Below are 17,030 nucleotides of genomic sequence, written 5' to 3' on the forward strand. Positions count from 1 at the left end.
GATTATAAAATTGCGATTATAAAATTGCGATTATAAAATTGCGATTATAAAATTGCGATTATAAAATTGCGATATTATACATTGCGATTATAAAATTGCGATTATAAAATTGCGATTATAAAATTGCGATTATAAAATTGCGATTATAAAATTGCGATTATAAAATTGCGATTATAAAATTGCGATTATAAAATTGCGATTATAAAATTGCGATTATAAAATTGCGATATTATACATTGCGATATTATACATTGCGATATTATACATTGTATTCATTATTTTACTATATCTTATAATATAATTTTGGTTCGTCAATTATAATTACCTTTAAACGGTATCATAAAGCCCAAAATTTAGTTCCGAAAACGTTACATCCAAAGGCAAAATAACGGAAGTCTGTTTGAGATACGGTTCTATAACTGGAAAAGAATGTTTGCGGTTACATTTCGGTAAATTATTTATTTTTATACTAGCGGTTTTTTTAAACATTTAATATAAAAGTAATTCGCGCCAATTTAAAAAAATATCTGTGATAGAGAATAGGGAATGAAGATGGCGCTACACAACACTAAGGGGGCTTTCCCTCTTCTATCATATGTAAAATAATCACTTATAAGTATGCCATAAAAGCATTTTCGTTATGAAACCTTGTTCACGGGATATGACGTAAATACGCGTTATCAACTTTACTGATGGGAAACGAAAGTTAGTGAGAATTCCTCGCGCGTTTCTGGCTTTGCCCATGTCAAGTTTAGTTCGTGCCTCGCGATCACATGATTTCATTTCTATGGTAACCTTTTCAATAGCGCAAGGATTATAAACTTTTTTGCATTTTTGGGTCCGCGTGAAACAAGGTCTCATTGAATTTTTTTCAATGGAAATGTTATACAGAGGCATACTTATGAGTCATTATGTTACATATGCTTCTATTTAATAACGGCGCGAGACGCGTGCCTGTTCCAAAAAAACACGTGATACTATACCGTAAACTCACAAGGGGAGTACCCGCGGTGTTTATTGCCTATGTTGTTCAAAGTCGGCCGTAATGTAGACTTATATGAGATATGAAATTTCCCAAAAGGAAACGTTGCACTACCCATTCGATTTGCCATGGCAACCGAAAATGTTTTTGACCACTTAGAACAAAAAAAATCTCCATTTAAAAAAGCATGGGATTTTCTCGCAGAGGGAATTTTGAACGAGCAGGCAGCTTTTATACAGGGTGTTTCAAAAGGTGATGCAAAAATTTGAAGGAGTTGTAGGGGGTGAGTTGAGAAGTATGCCTGTTTTTTCCCCATTTTCCTACGATGAGTGAAAAGAGCGCCAGAGAGCTTCAAAGTGTGGCCTATTAGCCTCTGGAAGTAGGCTGCAACAAGCGCAAAACCAAGCAGCATGACTTTAAATACCGTTTAAGTTTACTTTTTTACGCTGGTTACCTCGATTTGTTTACAAAGTCCTTTCTTACCTATCACACGAACCTAAACCTTAGCGTTCGCATTTCCCCGCTGCTTGGTTTTCCGCTTGTTGCAGCCTACTTCCAGGGGCTAGTAGGCCACACTTTGAAGCTCTCTGGCGCTCTTTTAACTCATCGATGGAAAATGGGAAAAAAACAGGCATACTTCTCAACTCACCCCCTACAACTCCTTCAAATTTTGGCATAACCTTTTGAAACACCCTGTATATTCAATTTAAAACTCGATCGGTAGATGGCGATACTTATGACCAAAATTAAAACTACACACGAAGCCTATTGACGGAAGCTTAACCTCACCCTCTAGGGTTATACTACCTTTAATAGCACTTTTTAAAATATCTAGTACTCTTTCGCGCCATTTGGCGAGATAATAATTTCCAGCTATTATGTTTAAATGACACTGGCGACAGCTTGAAAAGCCGAGATTTAGGAGTATGTTAGCGGTGAAAACAATGAGATTTTTTGTTTATTGATTCCGGTGGAACTGTACATAGTCTACTACAAACGCGTTTGTGCTGGCCTGCCACGAAAAAAGGTTTAACGAGCCGAATGAGTTTGTCTCAGCGTTGCCAGGTCCCAAAAACTGAAATTATAGGATCGAAGGCCAAAAATTATCTATTTTTCTCGAAAATTATAGTACACAACTACTTTCTAAAATTTCTGGAATTATCGCACAAATATCGGAGTGTTTAGCACTTTCGCCTCGCAGCGAGAGGAGCCGGGTTCGATCCCAGTTTGTGGCACTGGGTGAAAACTCAGAACAACTGCTTCCGCGTTGAGTTTGCAATTCTCTCCCCATTGGTTAAAGGGGTTTTCCCCCGTGCTCTTCGGTTTCCCCTTCCTTAAATACTTGTTGAGGTTAACGGTAATAGGGGAGCTGTTGGTTCGCGTGGCATGAAGGGCTTTCCACCACACATTGTAACCCGGTCACCTGAATTAATGGCTTTAAAAGTCGCTTGATGCCTTGGGTATTTAGCCTATCTGATTATTATTATTATTATTATCAGGAAACTATATAGGTATACACTTGGAATGTCTAAGGAAGATTTTTTCGGCCGTGATGAAGCTCGTAGAAACGGGCGTGTATTAAAGCGGGAAAACTCACGAGAAAACCTCTCGCGCCTCGCTGCCCTAATTCGACGAAAACTCGTCATTAAGCCTACTCATGGTTATTTTATTATTAGCTTACCTGATTTTCTCTTTTATAACCATACTAATACCCGAAATTAGGTATCACTCCGCGTCTTTCGCGAAGAACATTAGGTATAATTACTTTAAAATGTTAAGTACGATAACAAATTGAGGTTTTTAAATCTAGAGGTCGGGGGCGGTTAATCATTAACCATGTTTAAATTGCTTTTTTTTTCGGGAAAAAAATGTCATTAAAGAAATTTACCGGTTAATATTTCGGAAAATGATTGAAAAACATGTATTATTCGTAAAATTTGAGCTTTTTATCGAAAAAAACGTCGTTTTTCCGATTAATTTTACAAATTTATCAAAAAATTAATCGGATAATACAGAAATATAAATTACTTGATCAAAACGTTTTACGAATAATTTTGAGAGCTTTATCTATTGAATAAAAGTTTAACATCCCCGACCTCTATTTAAATCCATTGTTTTATAAGCCTATTTTGCCCGGGAAGATCGCCTATTTGTTACCATGACGACGCATTCTTTTCGCGTCAAACATCGAGCCAATTAATTAGAAATGTCGTGTTACGTCTTACACTTGACGTAGTTAAGCCCCGCCTTTTTCTCGACGCGCTTTCGTATCACCAAGGAGCAACAAACACAGCACCCCACACAAGGAGAACGCAACCCGTCAAAAGTCGTGGATTTTCTTGCGTACAGTTTTCATTGGTTAGACGCTTTAGCACCTGCTGCCGTCGGAAGGGGAAACTTTGGAAATTGTCTCCCCCCTTTCCGTAAAACGTTCAGCGTAAAGGCTCGTCCAATGAAATTTGTACACAACACTGCGTTAGCATGTTTAAAGGCTAGCTGCGTTCTCCTTGTGTTTGTTGCTCCTAGGTATCACCGTCCTAATGGAACCTTAGACATTCCAAGTGTATACCTCTATAGTTTCCTGTTATTATTAATATTACATGATGAATTGAAAAGCTTCATATGTAAAGTAAAATTAGTTTTAAGACCTTTTGGCGTAATGTGCTCAAATATCTCAGGCAACAAGTGAAATTTTAAAACTGGTTTCTTCAGGACGTAGAAAATGGTCTTTTAAATTAATGTTTAAAATTTCATCGAAGGTGGTGCCTTGCTGATTATTATTATCTTCTATAGTAAAATTATCGCAAAAAGCGTACTATGTAGTACGTAATTTAAATTATAGCACGGTGCAAATCGAAAGTTAATATTATCGAAAGGTAGTATAATTATAGTATGGTTGGCAACGCTGTGAGTATGTCTCGGCGTACGGGTACGGCAACTATAGGTACTAATCGCGGAAGAACCCGGAGCGATCGATTCCCCGCGCGACTAGCTGCGCCGCTCCTCTCTCCGAGAAGCTACGCATTTCGGCCGTACTACGCCAGGAAGACTGGAAATTCCTTGGCCAGACGCGTTTCCTTTCCCAAGCAGCCCATCCCCGAATCCCGTCGAATATCGGACGTTTCTCCCGACGCTCGGGAGCTGGGACTACGCGTTATCCTCCCTTCCCCGCCGTTTTAAACTCTTCATTTTAACATTAGTTTCTAGCGGTTAACCTTTATAAAAATGGCAGTCACGGTTTCCAAGGGAAGGATGAGGTTACGTCATCCGGGTCGACATTTGGTCAAAAAATCTCGGGTAAGCCCTATTCTATCTCCCGGTGTTTACAAACACCTTTTGATATTTTCTAGGTCTATGGGTCTTTTAACCCCCCCCCCTCCCCCTCCGTGATGTCAGCTGATGTTTTAGGTAATTCTCTTTAGAAGGTCAAAGTACTTAAGTTTTCGCTCCGCTGATTTCTGTCATTTCTTTTAAAAAAAGTTATTAAAATTCGGTTTCTACGATGTATCACCGACTATGGATAAAGAAAAAGGGATTTAGGATAATTGTAATATCATTTAATTATTCCATTATTATGGCGTTAAATAAGTTGTCTTTTAGCGGATGATTTTCACGAATAATTTACAGTTGTTAAATTTATAGGGTAAAATTTCTATTTTAATGACGAAATGCTTGTTGTTATGGCATGAAAGTATCATCCAATAGAAAATCAAAGGGAAGGGACACACCTCAAATGAGGCGGAGGTTACAAAAATCAATTTTGTTTTTTTCCATGGCGCGCGAAATTTGAGGTCAAATGTGAATTGACAAAGTAAAACTAATTTATCTAATGAGATTCTGACCCTTTATGATTAAAATACAAACATTTATAATAATGAATTTTATTTTTGTTTATAAAATAGACAAAACTAATTTGTTATAATATCCATTTTTCATTTTAGCTTCCAAACTCGGATTCACCTTGTAATAAAATAGATATTGAAGATCTGGGTAGGTATATATAAATTTTATGATGTTCAATTCAGGCAGAATTTTATAAGATAAATTATTTTGCAGAAGAAGATGAGAATAAAATTTTTCCCAAGTTCTTCATGTATTATCGTTGTTACGATCTCATTCCTATTAGTGCCAAATTAATTGTTTTTGATACGCAGCTCTTAGTTAAAAAAGCTTTTTTCGCATTGGTTTCTCATGGTAAATATAAAAGTTCGCCTTTAATTTAATTAGCATTAATTTTAGAAGTAATCCTCTTACATTTTTAATTTGTAAAGGTGTTAGGGCAGCGCCATTATGGGATTCTTCCAAACAAGAATTTGTCGGTAGGTTTTATATTCTTCTCTTTTAAAATTCATTAAATTAAAAATAATTACGTTTTTTAAACAAAATATTTTTTTATTAGGTATGCTTACAATAACGGACTTCATTTATATTCTCAGGACATACTACAAAAGCCCACAGGTAACCTATAATAAAGCGTTATAATTTGACCATCCTGACTGGCTGGATGACATTATAACATTAATTGAAATTATTTAATTACACAAGGTGCGAATGGAGGAGTTGGAGGAACATAAATTAGAAGCGTGGAGAAGTAATTATTAGTATAATTAAAATTTAACGTATAAATAATAATTATTAATAGCTGACCAAATTATTAATGTAATCAGATGTTTTGCAAGAAAAAGCCCGACCTCTAGTCAGTATTGGACCTGATGCTAGCTTATTTGAAGCTGTCAAAGTGCTGATTCATAGCAAAGTTCATCGTTTACCGATAGTAGACCCTCAAACAGGAAATGTCCTTCATATTCTGACCCACAAAAGGATATTGAAGTTCCTTTTTTTACACGTAATTATTCAAATTTAAAGATTTCATAACTTTTAATTATATTGATAATTAATTATTTTTTGAATTTCTAGTACTATGAGCTGCCACACCCTGGTTACCTGAATCAAACTATTAGAGAATTAAATATTGGAACATTTGATAGTATTGTGACGGTGCGATTTTTATTATTATTAAGTTATATTTGTTAAATTTATGCGAATAATATTGAAATATATTTTCTTATAGACAACCCCGAGTACCTCACTGATACAGGTTTTAAACCACTTCATTGAAAGGAGAATTTCGGCATTACCTGTTGTAGATGATAATGGTCGGGTGGTTGACATCTATGCCAAATTTGATGTCATTGTAAGTTTTTATTATTATATTATATTGGACAATTTTACGATAATAGCGTTTTAAATTTTAGAATTTGGCTGCGGAGAAAACCTATAATAATCTCGATATTACTATAAAAAAGGCCCTAGAACATCGAGACCAAGTAAATATTGGTATTAAATTATTTGAAAATTCCATTTAATTTTAATTAATAATTTTTCAGTGGTTTGAGGGTGTTATGAAATGTACTTTAGATGACACGCTAGGTGCTGTTATGGAGAGAATAGTTAGAGCTGAGGTATAGATTTTATAATAATTATTATCATTTTAGTCTGGTACTAATTCGTTCTATCATTAAAAGGTTCATCGTTTAGTGGTTGTTGACATGGAAGATAGGGTTATTGGAGTTATTTCTCTCTCGGATATTCTTTCCTACTTAGTTCTTAGACCAGAAGGCAAGTGGTTATCCTCTTAAGCCTTAATATTAATCAGTACAAAAAATAGAGCAATTGGTTCTTCTTAGGGCTCGATCGTCGAAAAGGTAGCAACTCTTCCGGATCAACACCACCGGAACTAAATAAGCAAGAATTTATCCAAGCGAATGGCGAAGAAAATCCGAGAGAAGGAACACCCACCAACGATACAATTGAAGAGGAAGAAACTGCGGGAGACTGAAGGGAAGAGTGTTCATTGCAAAATCAGTTGCCATAGAACTATCTATAGAAGGTTATAAAAGCGTGGATTACAATTGTTTTTAAAGAAATAGATATTAAAATAGTTTAAACAAAGACATTTTTCTTCTAATTTGCATCTGTGCCAATGGATTATTCGAGGCCACAGAAAAATAATAACCAAAATCGATAAATGTAACCACACGCAGTTGTTTTTTTTTTTGGTTAAAGAACTTGTGATAATTGCGGAAAATGGAACTTTTTCTACGTGGAAGGTGAATAATGAAGATACATTCCGGTTATAACGGTGAAAAGAAATTTAACGTGGTTACTATAGTGTGGAATTAAAATTTAGGGACTTTTTTCAATTATTAATTAAATTAATTAATAGATTTTTTACTAACAGTGCCACATTACGCGCAACTCTTTTTAATGTAAGAACTAAGATATACCCCACCTATTGAGAAGCTTAATTTTGAAAGTTTTTTAAAAAGAAATTCGTAACGTTCTTACGTGAGAAAATTATGTAGAAGTCACAAAAGGTTTTGAGGTTGAAGTTTCTTGTAACATAAAACAGAATGAACGCGATGAATTTCTTTAGAAACATAACTTCCTGTATCTTTGTACAATAACTTGAATATATCATTTGAAAGGGGGATAACTGTTTGTGGTAAAGTGCGAGGGAGTTCAATTAAACGTCAGGGGAAAAATCTCTTATATTTGCATATATCTCCTTTTGTACAGTGTTAATAAAGACATTCACATATGCAATAGTTCTTAAAAAACTCCCGTATTTTGGAAAAAAAAAGGTTCTTATTTTGTAGGCCATGTTTTGGCAATAAAAGAAGTGTTCTTCGAATGCTCACCAAAGTTAAGATTGTACAAAGATTTTTTTATAAGACGATTCTTATATTATTAAATTTTGTCCAAAATATTTAGTGGACAAACTGTCGTTTAAGTATGAACTGTTTCAAAGAATGAATTAATTCAGTATTTCAAATAGTTAGAAAGGGACCCTCCAATTAAGAAAAAGAAAAGACTAAAATATAGTATTTCCCCAAGGATTTTGTAAAAAAAAAAAGCTGGTCTATCGGGAAGAGAAAATGGAATTACCAAAGTGTTGAGGAGTTTTTTTGTTAATGTAAATATATTCCGTGTACTATCAGAATACTGATCACGCGATTCTTAATTTTTGTACATAAGTATATTAATCATTTTGAACTTGTTATATATTTTTTCGTCGCTAACAGTACAAAATTTAAAATGGATGTGTATAAAAAAATTTTAATCGAGGAATTTTGAAAACAAAAAATTACGAAAAAAATAAAGGTTGATGTTTACATAAAATTATTGTTTAATTAAGTTTTAGTTTGGGAACAAGTTCAAAGATAAAACAGACTTACCCTAGTTTCGAAATCACTACCTTGCGCATAGTCAATAACCAGAACTTCGAAAATATTAGCTCGATAGTTACCATGGTATCAAACTATAAATAGCACGCTACAACTGCAACTGATGGAGCCAAATTTTTCAGATGTCAAACAGGAAGTGGTCTAAGATCTACCCGTTACCATCCCTTGTACCTTTTGCATATTCTTCAACCAGAAACTGGTTGTATGATTAGCAGTTCCACCTTCCAAGGGCTAAGATTTGATAACCATTGAAAAAAATTAGTGACCTTTTAACTTAATATTAAACACCTCCCCCCACACACGCACCCCAATAAAAAATTTACAATTAAAATTTAGAAGTTACTTTAAATCAACCATTTACAAAGTACCAAATAGATTATAAAATAGATAAATTTTATTTACAAAGAGGTGAATAACACTAGCTTATCTTGGCCATTTTAATAAGATAAGGGTTTTTAAAACACTTATTTTTAATCTGGTCAAAATAATGATTCCAATAAAATCATGTATTTGCAACAAAGGTGCACTAAAACCAAACAATTTTATAACAGATTTTTTGCTAACAAAAAGTATTTGTATTGTTATGTGCTTTATTAGTTTGTTTCAAAAAGAGCCTAAAAATAGAATTACAGTTCTCAGTATTTAGATATTAAAAGTTATTTAAATTACGTGAGAATAATTTCTTGAGCCATATAAAAAAAATCACAAGTTTGAAAGGCCATTTTCATTAGAATAAGGTAAAATAAAAATGAAACTGTTTTCTCTTAATCTTAATATTTCACTTTTAAATAAGAATAGCTTAAATATGTAAGTACATTTTAATTCCCAAAAGCTTTAATTTAAAAAAAAAACTTTTTGACAGTAACCAACAAAAATGGAAAATGGGCCTCTCAACATTGTAACTTGCAACCCCTTAAAATCTTCCTAAGTTAAAAAATATTTTGATAATCTTCTATACATAATGTAGATAGGTTAAAACCTCTGGTAAACAAACCACAAAATTTACATTCTATACAATATAAACAGTAACACGATGCAAAAAAACACAACCTAATTAATCCAAACCCTTTAAAAACATTCAGTGTTCGTTGACATTTTTACATATTAATGGAGATCTGACGACGACTACTAATTTGACCTATTTTGTACTTTTTTATATTAGGCCAAAACGTTTTTATCCCTCAAGTGTTAAGTACTTCAATTTTAAACTTAACAAATTGTTGCAGGCACTTGAAATAGTTGAGCTAGCAATGTATATTTTACTAGGGGACAAATAAATTTCACATAGCTTTATAGAAATAGTTAAAAACACGCAGCTTTTTTTATTTTGAGCATAATTTTGGTGATTTGAAGAGTATTTTGGTCACAGTATGACAAAGGCACGCAATTAGTATAAACGTGGTGTACTAAACAGATTTCATGATTTTAATTATGGGCCGTAAGAAATGTAATTTTTTTTTAAATATAACATATTTACATTTATCGATACAAAATTAGCTATGATTTTGACTTTGGTAAAGTAGAACTATCAGACTTTGCTAAAGTCTCAGAATTGTCTTCATTTTTTTCAATACTGGACGAATTATTATTATTATTACTACTCAAATTTGTTGCGTTTAATGGATTAGACGTATCGTAAGCTTCCGGCGAAGTGGGCTCGCATTCTGGTAGCCATTTTGCCAAATAATTGGCAACCCTCGACATGGGTGTGGGTGATTTTGAATCTGGCTCACTGTTTTTGCTACTAACGGACGAGTTAGAGTTTCCAAGTTTATTATTGTTATTAATATTTGTAGAATTAACACTACTAGCAGCGGTTGTTGTTGGTGTACTAGTAAGGCACACTTGAATTGAAGTAGAATGATTAGGAACTGCTTTGGTGAACGGCACGGTAACATTGGGAAAGGGTTTACCATCTTTGAAAGATGAGCTAGCCATACTAGAAGAATTTTGAGTTGTTTTCACACCAATGACAGTAGAATTAGCCCCTGATGTAACGGTAGTGGTAGACTGACGAACACTATTAACAGATTCATTACCACCAACTCTGGGAGGCGTCTGATGACACTCTGACTGGTTATACGCAGCGGCGAGCCTTTGTTGCAAATTGTCCGTAATATTTTGGGCCACACTTAAATTGAGGTGATCACCGTGTCTAAATGGCGAGAGAGGTAATCTGGCTTGATTAAAATATTGTCCAGTCAGCATCGCTTGCATTTGAGCGTTATGAACCATCATACTATGAAAATGTTGTTGCGCATGCAATTGTTGTTGCTGCTGCTGTTGTTTTTGTTGTTGATGCTGCAGCTGCTGGTGGACTGTGGTTCCTCCCGCTTGGCCTTGCAGTTGTCGTACAGTTCGTCGCCTTTGAGTTGGCTTTCGGGCACGAGGAGTTTTGGCCATTCCTCGACTACCAGTTGGTGGTGGGAAATGGGGAAGAGAATGTAATGGAAGTCCAGGTGCATTTTGAGGACTTATCTGTAGGTTGATGGGAGGAGTATTTGGACAAATTTGTATATTACGTTGGTCACCAGTTGGAAATTTTGCGTTCATTGGACTTAAGCGGTTTCTGTCTTGTTGTAACTGAAGCTGTTGCTGTTGCTGTTGCTGTAGATGCTGATGAAGTTGTTGGTGATAATGAGCGGTAGAATTGGAATTTGTCAAGATCATTTGTTGATAATGTTCAGAAATGGACACCCGCGGAGAAGCGTTATTTCCAACTGGTTTATTCGTAAGACCAAGAGAGTTGTTTTTCTCTTTTGAGGGTAATGAAAGAGGGCAAGGAAGTGGGTTTTCCATCGTATGCCCATTGAATTTCGCAAGAATTGGCCCATTAGAAGTGGTATTAGTATTTTTGAGATTGCTTGGTTCCTGAACATTCTGTACATTGACAGAATTTGAACTTTCTGTTGATTTTTTTGCTATTTCCGAAGTTTCTTTCAATTTAACATCATCATTGATTGATTCACGATTCTGTTCCTCCATGGATTTTTCCTGCTCAGCCTCTTTCTGAGATGCACTATTTACATGTTTTTCTACACCTTTATCACTTTCTTCAGAATTTTCATGTTTTCCATCTTTAGTAAGATCTTCTACTTGAATACATTCTTCACCATTTACTAGAGAATTTCTCACATCTTCACGTTCACTATTCACAATTTCAGATATGTTTTCATTTGCTTGTTCCTGGTTTTTTTCTACTGATAATGATTCTGTGTCAGTATTATTCACTTTTTTGCAGGGCTCTAATGGGATTTCCATAGGTGGGGCCTCGATACGCCTTCTTTTCATAAGTAGATCATGTTCAGTTTGGTAAAACAATCGTAAATCACCATTCTAAATATTGAGTGTATATACAATTAAAAGTGTGAAACTTGGTCAACTTCATAAATCTAAACTCACCCTTCTCCAAGAATAAATGTAAGCTAAATCAATCATTGTGTAGCTTTCATCCAAGATATCATGCACATAAGACACATCAATCTTGCAGTTGGAATTCAACCCATATTTATTTCGCAGCAGCTTTTTCAGATGGGCAACTGTTAAACTACCGGGGCAACGGAAATATCTTCTATTACCCTAAATCATAGATGAAAAATTTAATTCCGCAAAATTGGTAGGAAAGTTAGAGTTAACGGATTTTTACCCCAGGCCAGTTGCTGAAAGTAGCAATGAGATTTCCGTGAGGTGGAAATGGAATATGACTACGACAAAAGCAATCATTGTTAAAAGAATTAAAAAAAACTTGTGAATTATTATTAAACTTACGGAGGGCAACTTTCCATAGAAATATTAATATAATCTTCGGGAGTAAAAATAAGTCTTTCTCCACCTAAAACTTCCCCTCTACCCTCGCTACAAATTGGTACACCAGTGCCATTTATTACTGCAAAATTTAAGAATACATATAACATGTGTAAAATAAAGAGATAATTTGAATTGAACTTACAGGCTTCAGGATGTTTTGAGTAAAATTCCCTCCTTCGTTTCATTTCACCTATTGAATTAATTTGTATTTTAATTCATTACAATTCCAGGATATTATGAAAATAAAGTTTTAAATACTTTTAAAAAGTCCTGGTACTGCTTTATATACTATATCCTGAAGAGTTTGATCAGACCTATTTGAAATTATAATTTTTAACAGTTTGAACAATTAAAAAAAAATAATATAATTACCTGATATTTATCAAAGGTCGAGTCTTATGAATCTGTACGTCACATATGGGGCAGAACTTGTGTGTTTCTAAATACTTGACTATGCAGGTTTTGCAAACTAATACGGATGGCAATTAGAAACTATAAATGACCATTTCACACATTTAAACTCACAAGAATGGAGGCATTCAATAATAGTGGTAGCATCGATGTAATATCCACCACATAAAATGCACTTTAGATGCATATTCAACTCTTTCAACTTTATTTTTGGAAAAGGAGGTGGTGTTACAGATTGCATCTTGCATTACTACTATCTGAAATTACAAATGAAATTGGAAGGGATAAATAACAAATTCATTAATTACATACCTCGGTGAATGACATAACAAACGCTTAACTATTAACACAAACTGGATATTCAAAAGCTCAAAGATTTTCAAATGAAATAAATTGGAATTATCGTTTACTATGATAACTATCTCTATATTTAACCCAATTTATTTCTAAAAACCCCTTTGAAAGTTCAGTGTAAACTGTAAAAGGCGAACCGAATTTCAAAAAATCACAAGATCAAGGCTTAGCAAAATACTGGTTTTTGCTTAGGCCTCAATACCATTTTTGAACTAATTACCCACAAATACGTTAACATTTATTACCTTTCTTCAAATTTAACTAGTTTTTCTCTTCTAATATACTAAATTCATTAAAACTTATATTAAAAAACTACAAATTAAAAAAATTAGGTTGAACATTCAACGTAACTTCTGCGCCATTTTTAAGTTTCGATATTACGGTTTCCAGCGCACCTGCCGTCTACTTCCTGAACATTTTTTGGGCAAAATTTGGAGGGAAATTCAAAAATAAAGTACAACGTGGATTCAAGATAAATCCGCCCATCCCATACAAACATAAATAACAAACATTTAATGGGTATGACAGTTTGGTTTTTTTTATTTGAATGCCAAACAGAAAAAAAAATGGCGCGCTTTCTCTGTTGACCGCTAATTTCGTCTCAGTTAATATAGTTTTTATTACCTGTTTCCCGGTTGCTTAGATTTTCCTGTGGTATTATTTTGATTTGTTTTTACTTAAATTGTCCTTCGGTTAATTTTTTTTTGACTGTCGTTTGCTATAATACTTATTCTTGGCCAGTTTTTCATGCCGCGTACCAAGGCCCGTGTTGTGTGCCCCACCTAGCATGGCGCCCATAAACCCTTGCAAAAGTATTAAAACTGGTTACAAAAAACGTGATATTTCAAAGTCTACTATTGACTGGGTTGGATGTAAATCCTGCCAAAGATGGGAGCTCTATGATAACACCCAGTTATTTGGTCATGTTGACTTCGACGATATAACTGAGGACACCCCCTTCACCTGCAAGATTTGTGCACTCTCAGATGAACACAAACAGCTTCAAGCCGAGCTCAACAATATAAAAAAGGAGACTGCTGTTATTGTGGGAAACGATACCTCCACTAGACAGAGGGTTGGCATTGTTGAATCTGACATAATTTCGATTAAACATGATATTTCAAATTTTTCTCTGTCTATCAATAACTTGGAGTCACGGTTTGACATTTTAGAAGATTCACACAGCAAGATGTTTGACAATCTTTCTTCCCTTTTTAAGAATGAGAGTTCAGCTCAACAATCAGTTCTGTCTGAGAAGCTTGACAGGCAGGCTGACTCCTTGTCACGAGATGTGTTTGCACGTCTCGACCCTTTACTAAAGGAGAGGGACGCATCTTTTACCCACAGCCTATCTAAAATGAATTTTTGTTCTAAAGAAGATTTTCTCTCTATTATGAAGGATGTCAAGACTGATCTAGCTGATTCTCTCAATGTTGTTAACGATGAAACTCTCTCCGTTTTATCAAGGCGCAACAACATCCTACTTTTTGGGTTAGTGGAAGCTTCCGCAGCCAGTGATTCCGAAGCCATCTCAGGTCTTCTACAGAACTGTAATGTCAAAACCTTTGTCCGTTTCTTCCGGCTTGGTGTGGTTCCAACTGATGGAGCGAGACCACGCCCAGTTAAAATTGTTTTACTCAAGGAAGGCCACAAATCGAACATTTTTTCCTACTTGCGGACGCAACGCCTAGCTGACCCTATCTTCCCACTTTCTGCTCGCGATGACCAGACTCCGATACAAAGAGGACGCTACGCTCAGGCTAAAGCTGAGCTAGCAGCCAAAGTAGCAGCTGGTGATACGGGTTGGGCTATTAGGCGATTTAAACTTGTGAAAGTGCAATCTCCAACAGCTACAGCAACTGATTTTTCCGTCCGGAAAAAAGTTCCTTTAAACTCCCAGACAATTGCTGGTCGTCAACCGCGCAGTGTCGCGCCCCACTCTCGGCAACACATGCCCGTCCAACTACCTGAGCGGGCTTCGGGGCAGGGTGGAGCTTCGTCTTCCTCTGTCTGTGGTGTGGTTCCTCCTCATGGTGCGGCTCCTCATTCTCACTGCCAGGTTTCTTCTAACTCTGCCTCGGCTGGCACCTCTGGTTACCCCAACACTACTCAACCTTGGCTCCAACAGCCTTATGGACCATCGCCTAACTTCAACCCTAACCATTACTATAGTCGGCCGCCTCCTATTTTTTCTCCCTCACCCATTAACTCTGTTGGGTGCCAGCCCTTTCGCTCCTAGACATTGTGTGCAAGCCCTTAGTGCTCGGGCTGTCCCTTTTTTTCCTGCCCCCGCCTTATATACCAATTGTTTAGTTCATTCTCTTCCTCCGCGCTTGGCCACTCCCCATCTGCAAGAACAGTTCGTACTTGGAAATACTTGTTTTGAACCCGCTCTTCTCTCTAACGCGCGCGGTTTAACCTCAATCTACAAGCACAACGAACTATCGGACCTCATTCATTCTCATAAAGCTACCCTTGCGGCCATTACTGAAACTTTCTGGTCGGCTGACCATTTAGACAGTGAGCATTCTATTCCCGGCTATTCTCTCTTCCGACAAGACAGGGGTGTTAGCTCCTACGGGGGTGTGGCCCTCTATGTTTGTAATTTCCTTTCCACGCGAGTTTTGAGTTTCTCTGATGTTAATTTACTGAACTTTAATCCAAGCCCGCATGGTCTTGACATTCTAATTATTTCGATTAATCACCCCGATTCCCCTTCTTTTGTTACTGTAGTTGTAATTATCTATAGATCAAATAACCCATCCTTTATCAACCATGACCTACTAGTAACTTTTATCACTGCAATTAATGATTATTGTATTCACCTCAAATTTAAACTACTGGTTCTAGGTGATTTCAATTACCCTAAAATACATTGGAATTCTGCTGTACCAGCTCCCCTAGCCTGTCGTCATACTAAGACCTTTCTTGAATGTATTCTTGATAACAACTTATTTCAAATTATTGATTTCCCTACCCGAAATGGTGGTCTTTACTGCTCTGATAATGTGCTGGACCTAGTTTTTACATCTGACCAGTGTCTGGTTTCTGACCCTAAACTTCTTGCTGCTCTTGGTACTAGTGATCATGGTGTTGTTGTCTTTAATGTTCAGTTGAGAGGCTCATCCCCTCACTTTGTTCCTAGACCCAACTTTTTCAAAGGCGACTACGCCTCCTTTGATGTCTTTTTGTCTCAAATTGATTGGTCACTGGTCTTTTGTTCAGACTTGTCTAATTCCTGGTCCAGTTTTCTTACAATTTTAAATGCCGGTATCTCTTCCTTTGTCCCTTTTCGTAAGCACCCTTCCTCCCCTATGGTTAATTCTCGTACCGCCCGCAGTAGGGCCTTTAAATCTTCTGCCTGGGCCAAACTCCTACAAGCTAAAAAACGTTGCGTTCCCACTCCAATTTTAGGGCGGTTCCACGAGCAGTACCGTAGGGCTCGCAATGCCCATACCTCCCATTGTCGAAATATTAGGAGGAAATATGAGGCTGGCCTCTCAGATTTAATTAGTGATAACCCAAAGTCCTTTTGGTCTCATATAAACCGGTTTCGTTCGGCTAGGGTAGGTATATCTGACCTTATTAAGCCAGACGGCACCTACACTTCTTCCCCCGCTGAAGCTGCCTCAGTTCTGAATAACTTCTTCGCCTCCACGGTTCGTACTCAGGGTCCCCTCACTACTCTTCCATCTGTCACCGGCCCTTCCCCTAGTTCAGTTAGCGCTCCCGCTAGTTCTGGCGCTCCCACCAGCGTCTCCCCCTCCCATATTCTTTCTCGCTTTTTTTGTGAACCTGCAGATATTTTTCGTCTGCTAAATACTCTCAAGGTATCTAAGTCCCCTGGTCCAGACGGTATCCACCCCTTTCTCCTCAAATCTCTTGCCAATGCGCTAACGTTCCCACTCTATCTTTTAATTTCGCGCTCTTTTGACCAATCTGAACTCCCCCCTCCTGGAAAATTGCTAATATCACCCCCATTCACAAATCAGGTTCCCGTTCTGACCCCACTACTTATCGGCCCATTAGTAACTTGAACCAAGTTCCCAAACTCTGCGAAAATCTAGTTAATGAACAAACTACTGCCTTTTTATATTCTACTAACTTTTTCTCCCGTTCCCAGCATGGTTTTCTTAAGAATCGTTCATGTTTATCTAACCTGTTGGAGGCCACAAATTTATGGTCCAAATGGCTCGACGAGGGGTTTAGTGTCGACGTCATTTACCTTG

At 36.4% G+C, this 17,030-nt stretch overlaps 2 protein-coding genes across 3 annotated transcripts in view; one reads left to right on the forward strand and one right to left on the reverse strand.

Moving 5' to 3' along the window:
- SNF4Agamma (SNF4/AMP-activated protein kinase gamma subunit) overlaps positions 1-6,936 on the forward strand; it is a 172,219-nt gene extending 165,283 nt beyond the window's left edge. Inside the window, exons 8-19 of the mRNA XM_090161948.1 lie at positions 4,924-4,972; positions 5,039-5,176; positions 5,254-5,301; positions 5,382-5,440; positions 5,528-5,573; positions 5,650-5,828; positions 5,900-5,980; positions 6,054-6,176; positions 6,238-6,309; positions 6,370-6,444; positions 6,508-6,601; positions 6,670-6,936. Of these exons, the coding sequence (XP_090018074.1) occupies positions 4,924-4,972; positions 5,039-5,176; positions 5,254-5,301; positions 5,382-5,440; positions 5,528-5,573; positions 5,650-5,828; positions 5,900-5,980; positions 6,054-6,176; positions 6,238-6,309; positions 6,370-6,444; positions 6,508-6,601; positions 6,670-6,821 (1,116 nt within the window). The 3' untranslated portion in view covers positions 6,822-6,936. The remainder of the gene's footprint in view (positions 1-4,923; positions 4,973-5,038; positions 5,177-5,253; positions 5,302-5,381; positions 5,441-5,527; positions 5,574-5,649; positions 5,829-5,899; positions 5,981-6,053; positions 6,177-6,237; positions 6,310-6,369; positions 6,445-6,507; positions 6,602-6,669) is intronic.
- Positions 6,937-8,780: 1,844 nt separating this feature from the next.
- On the reverse strand, positions 8,781-13,192 carry LOC149925509 (uncharacterized). 2 transcript variants are annotated; one of them, XM_090160857.1, is made up of 9 exons: positions 13,047-13,192; positions 12,562-12,704; positions 12,409-12,505; positions 12,295-12,350; positions 12,179-12,226; positions 11,998-12,115; positions 11,876-11,933; positions 11,632-11,808; positions 8,781-11,565 (listed from the first exon to the last, which is right to left on the reverse strand). In XM_090160857.1, exons 2-9 carry the CDS (start codon positions 12,686-12,688, stop codon positions 9,727-9,729), a joined length of 2,520 nt encoding a protein of 839 aa, XP_090016983.1. In that variant the 5' UTR covers positions 12,689-12,704; positions 13,047-13,192; the 3' UTR covers positions 8,781-9,726. The 2 variants fall into 2 exon arrangements, with proteins under 2 accessions (XP_090016983.1, XP_090016984.1); XM_090160858.1 differs by lacking the exon at positions 13,047-13,192 and adding an exon at positions 12,760-12,882.
- Positions 13,193-17,030: the final 3,838 nt, after the last annotated feature.

Source organism: Leiobunum rupestre, chromosome 10, assembly GCF_980474605.1.
Source record: "Leiobunum rupestre chromosome 10, qqLeiRupe1.1.hap1, whole genome shotgun sequence".
Classification (NCBI taxonomy): Eukaryota; Metazoa; Arthropoda; class Arachnida; order Opiliones; family Sclerosomatidae; genus Leiobunum; species Leiobunum rupestre.

Excerpts from the sequence above, each read along its gene's own strand:
- LOC149925509 (XM_090160857.1), bottom strand. The coding sequence starts at position 12,688 with ATGCAATCTGTAACACCACCTCCTTTTCCAAAAATAAAGTTGAAAGAG. Across the intron at positions 12,506-12,561 it reads TATTGAATGCCTCCATTCTT|TTTGCAAAACCTGCATAGTC; the intron begins GTGAGTTTAAAT and ends CATCCGTATTAG. Across the intron at positions 11,934-11,997 it reads TCTATGGAAAGTTGCCCTCC|TCATATTCCATTTCCACCTC; the intron begins GTAAGTTTAATA and ends CTTTTGTCGTAG.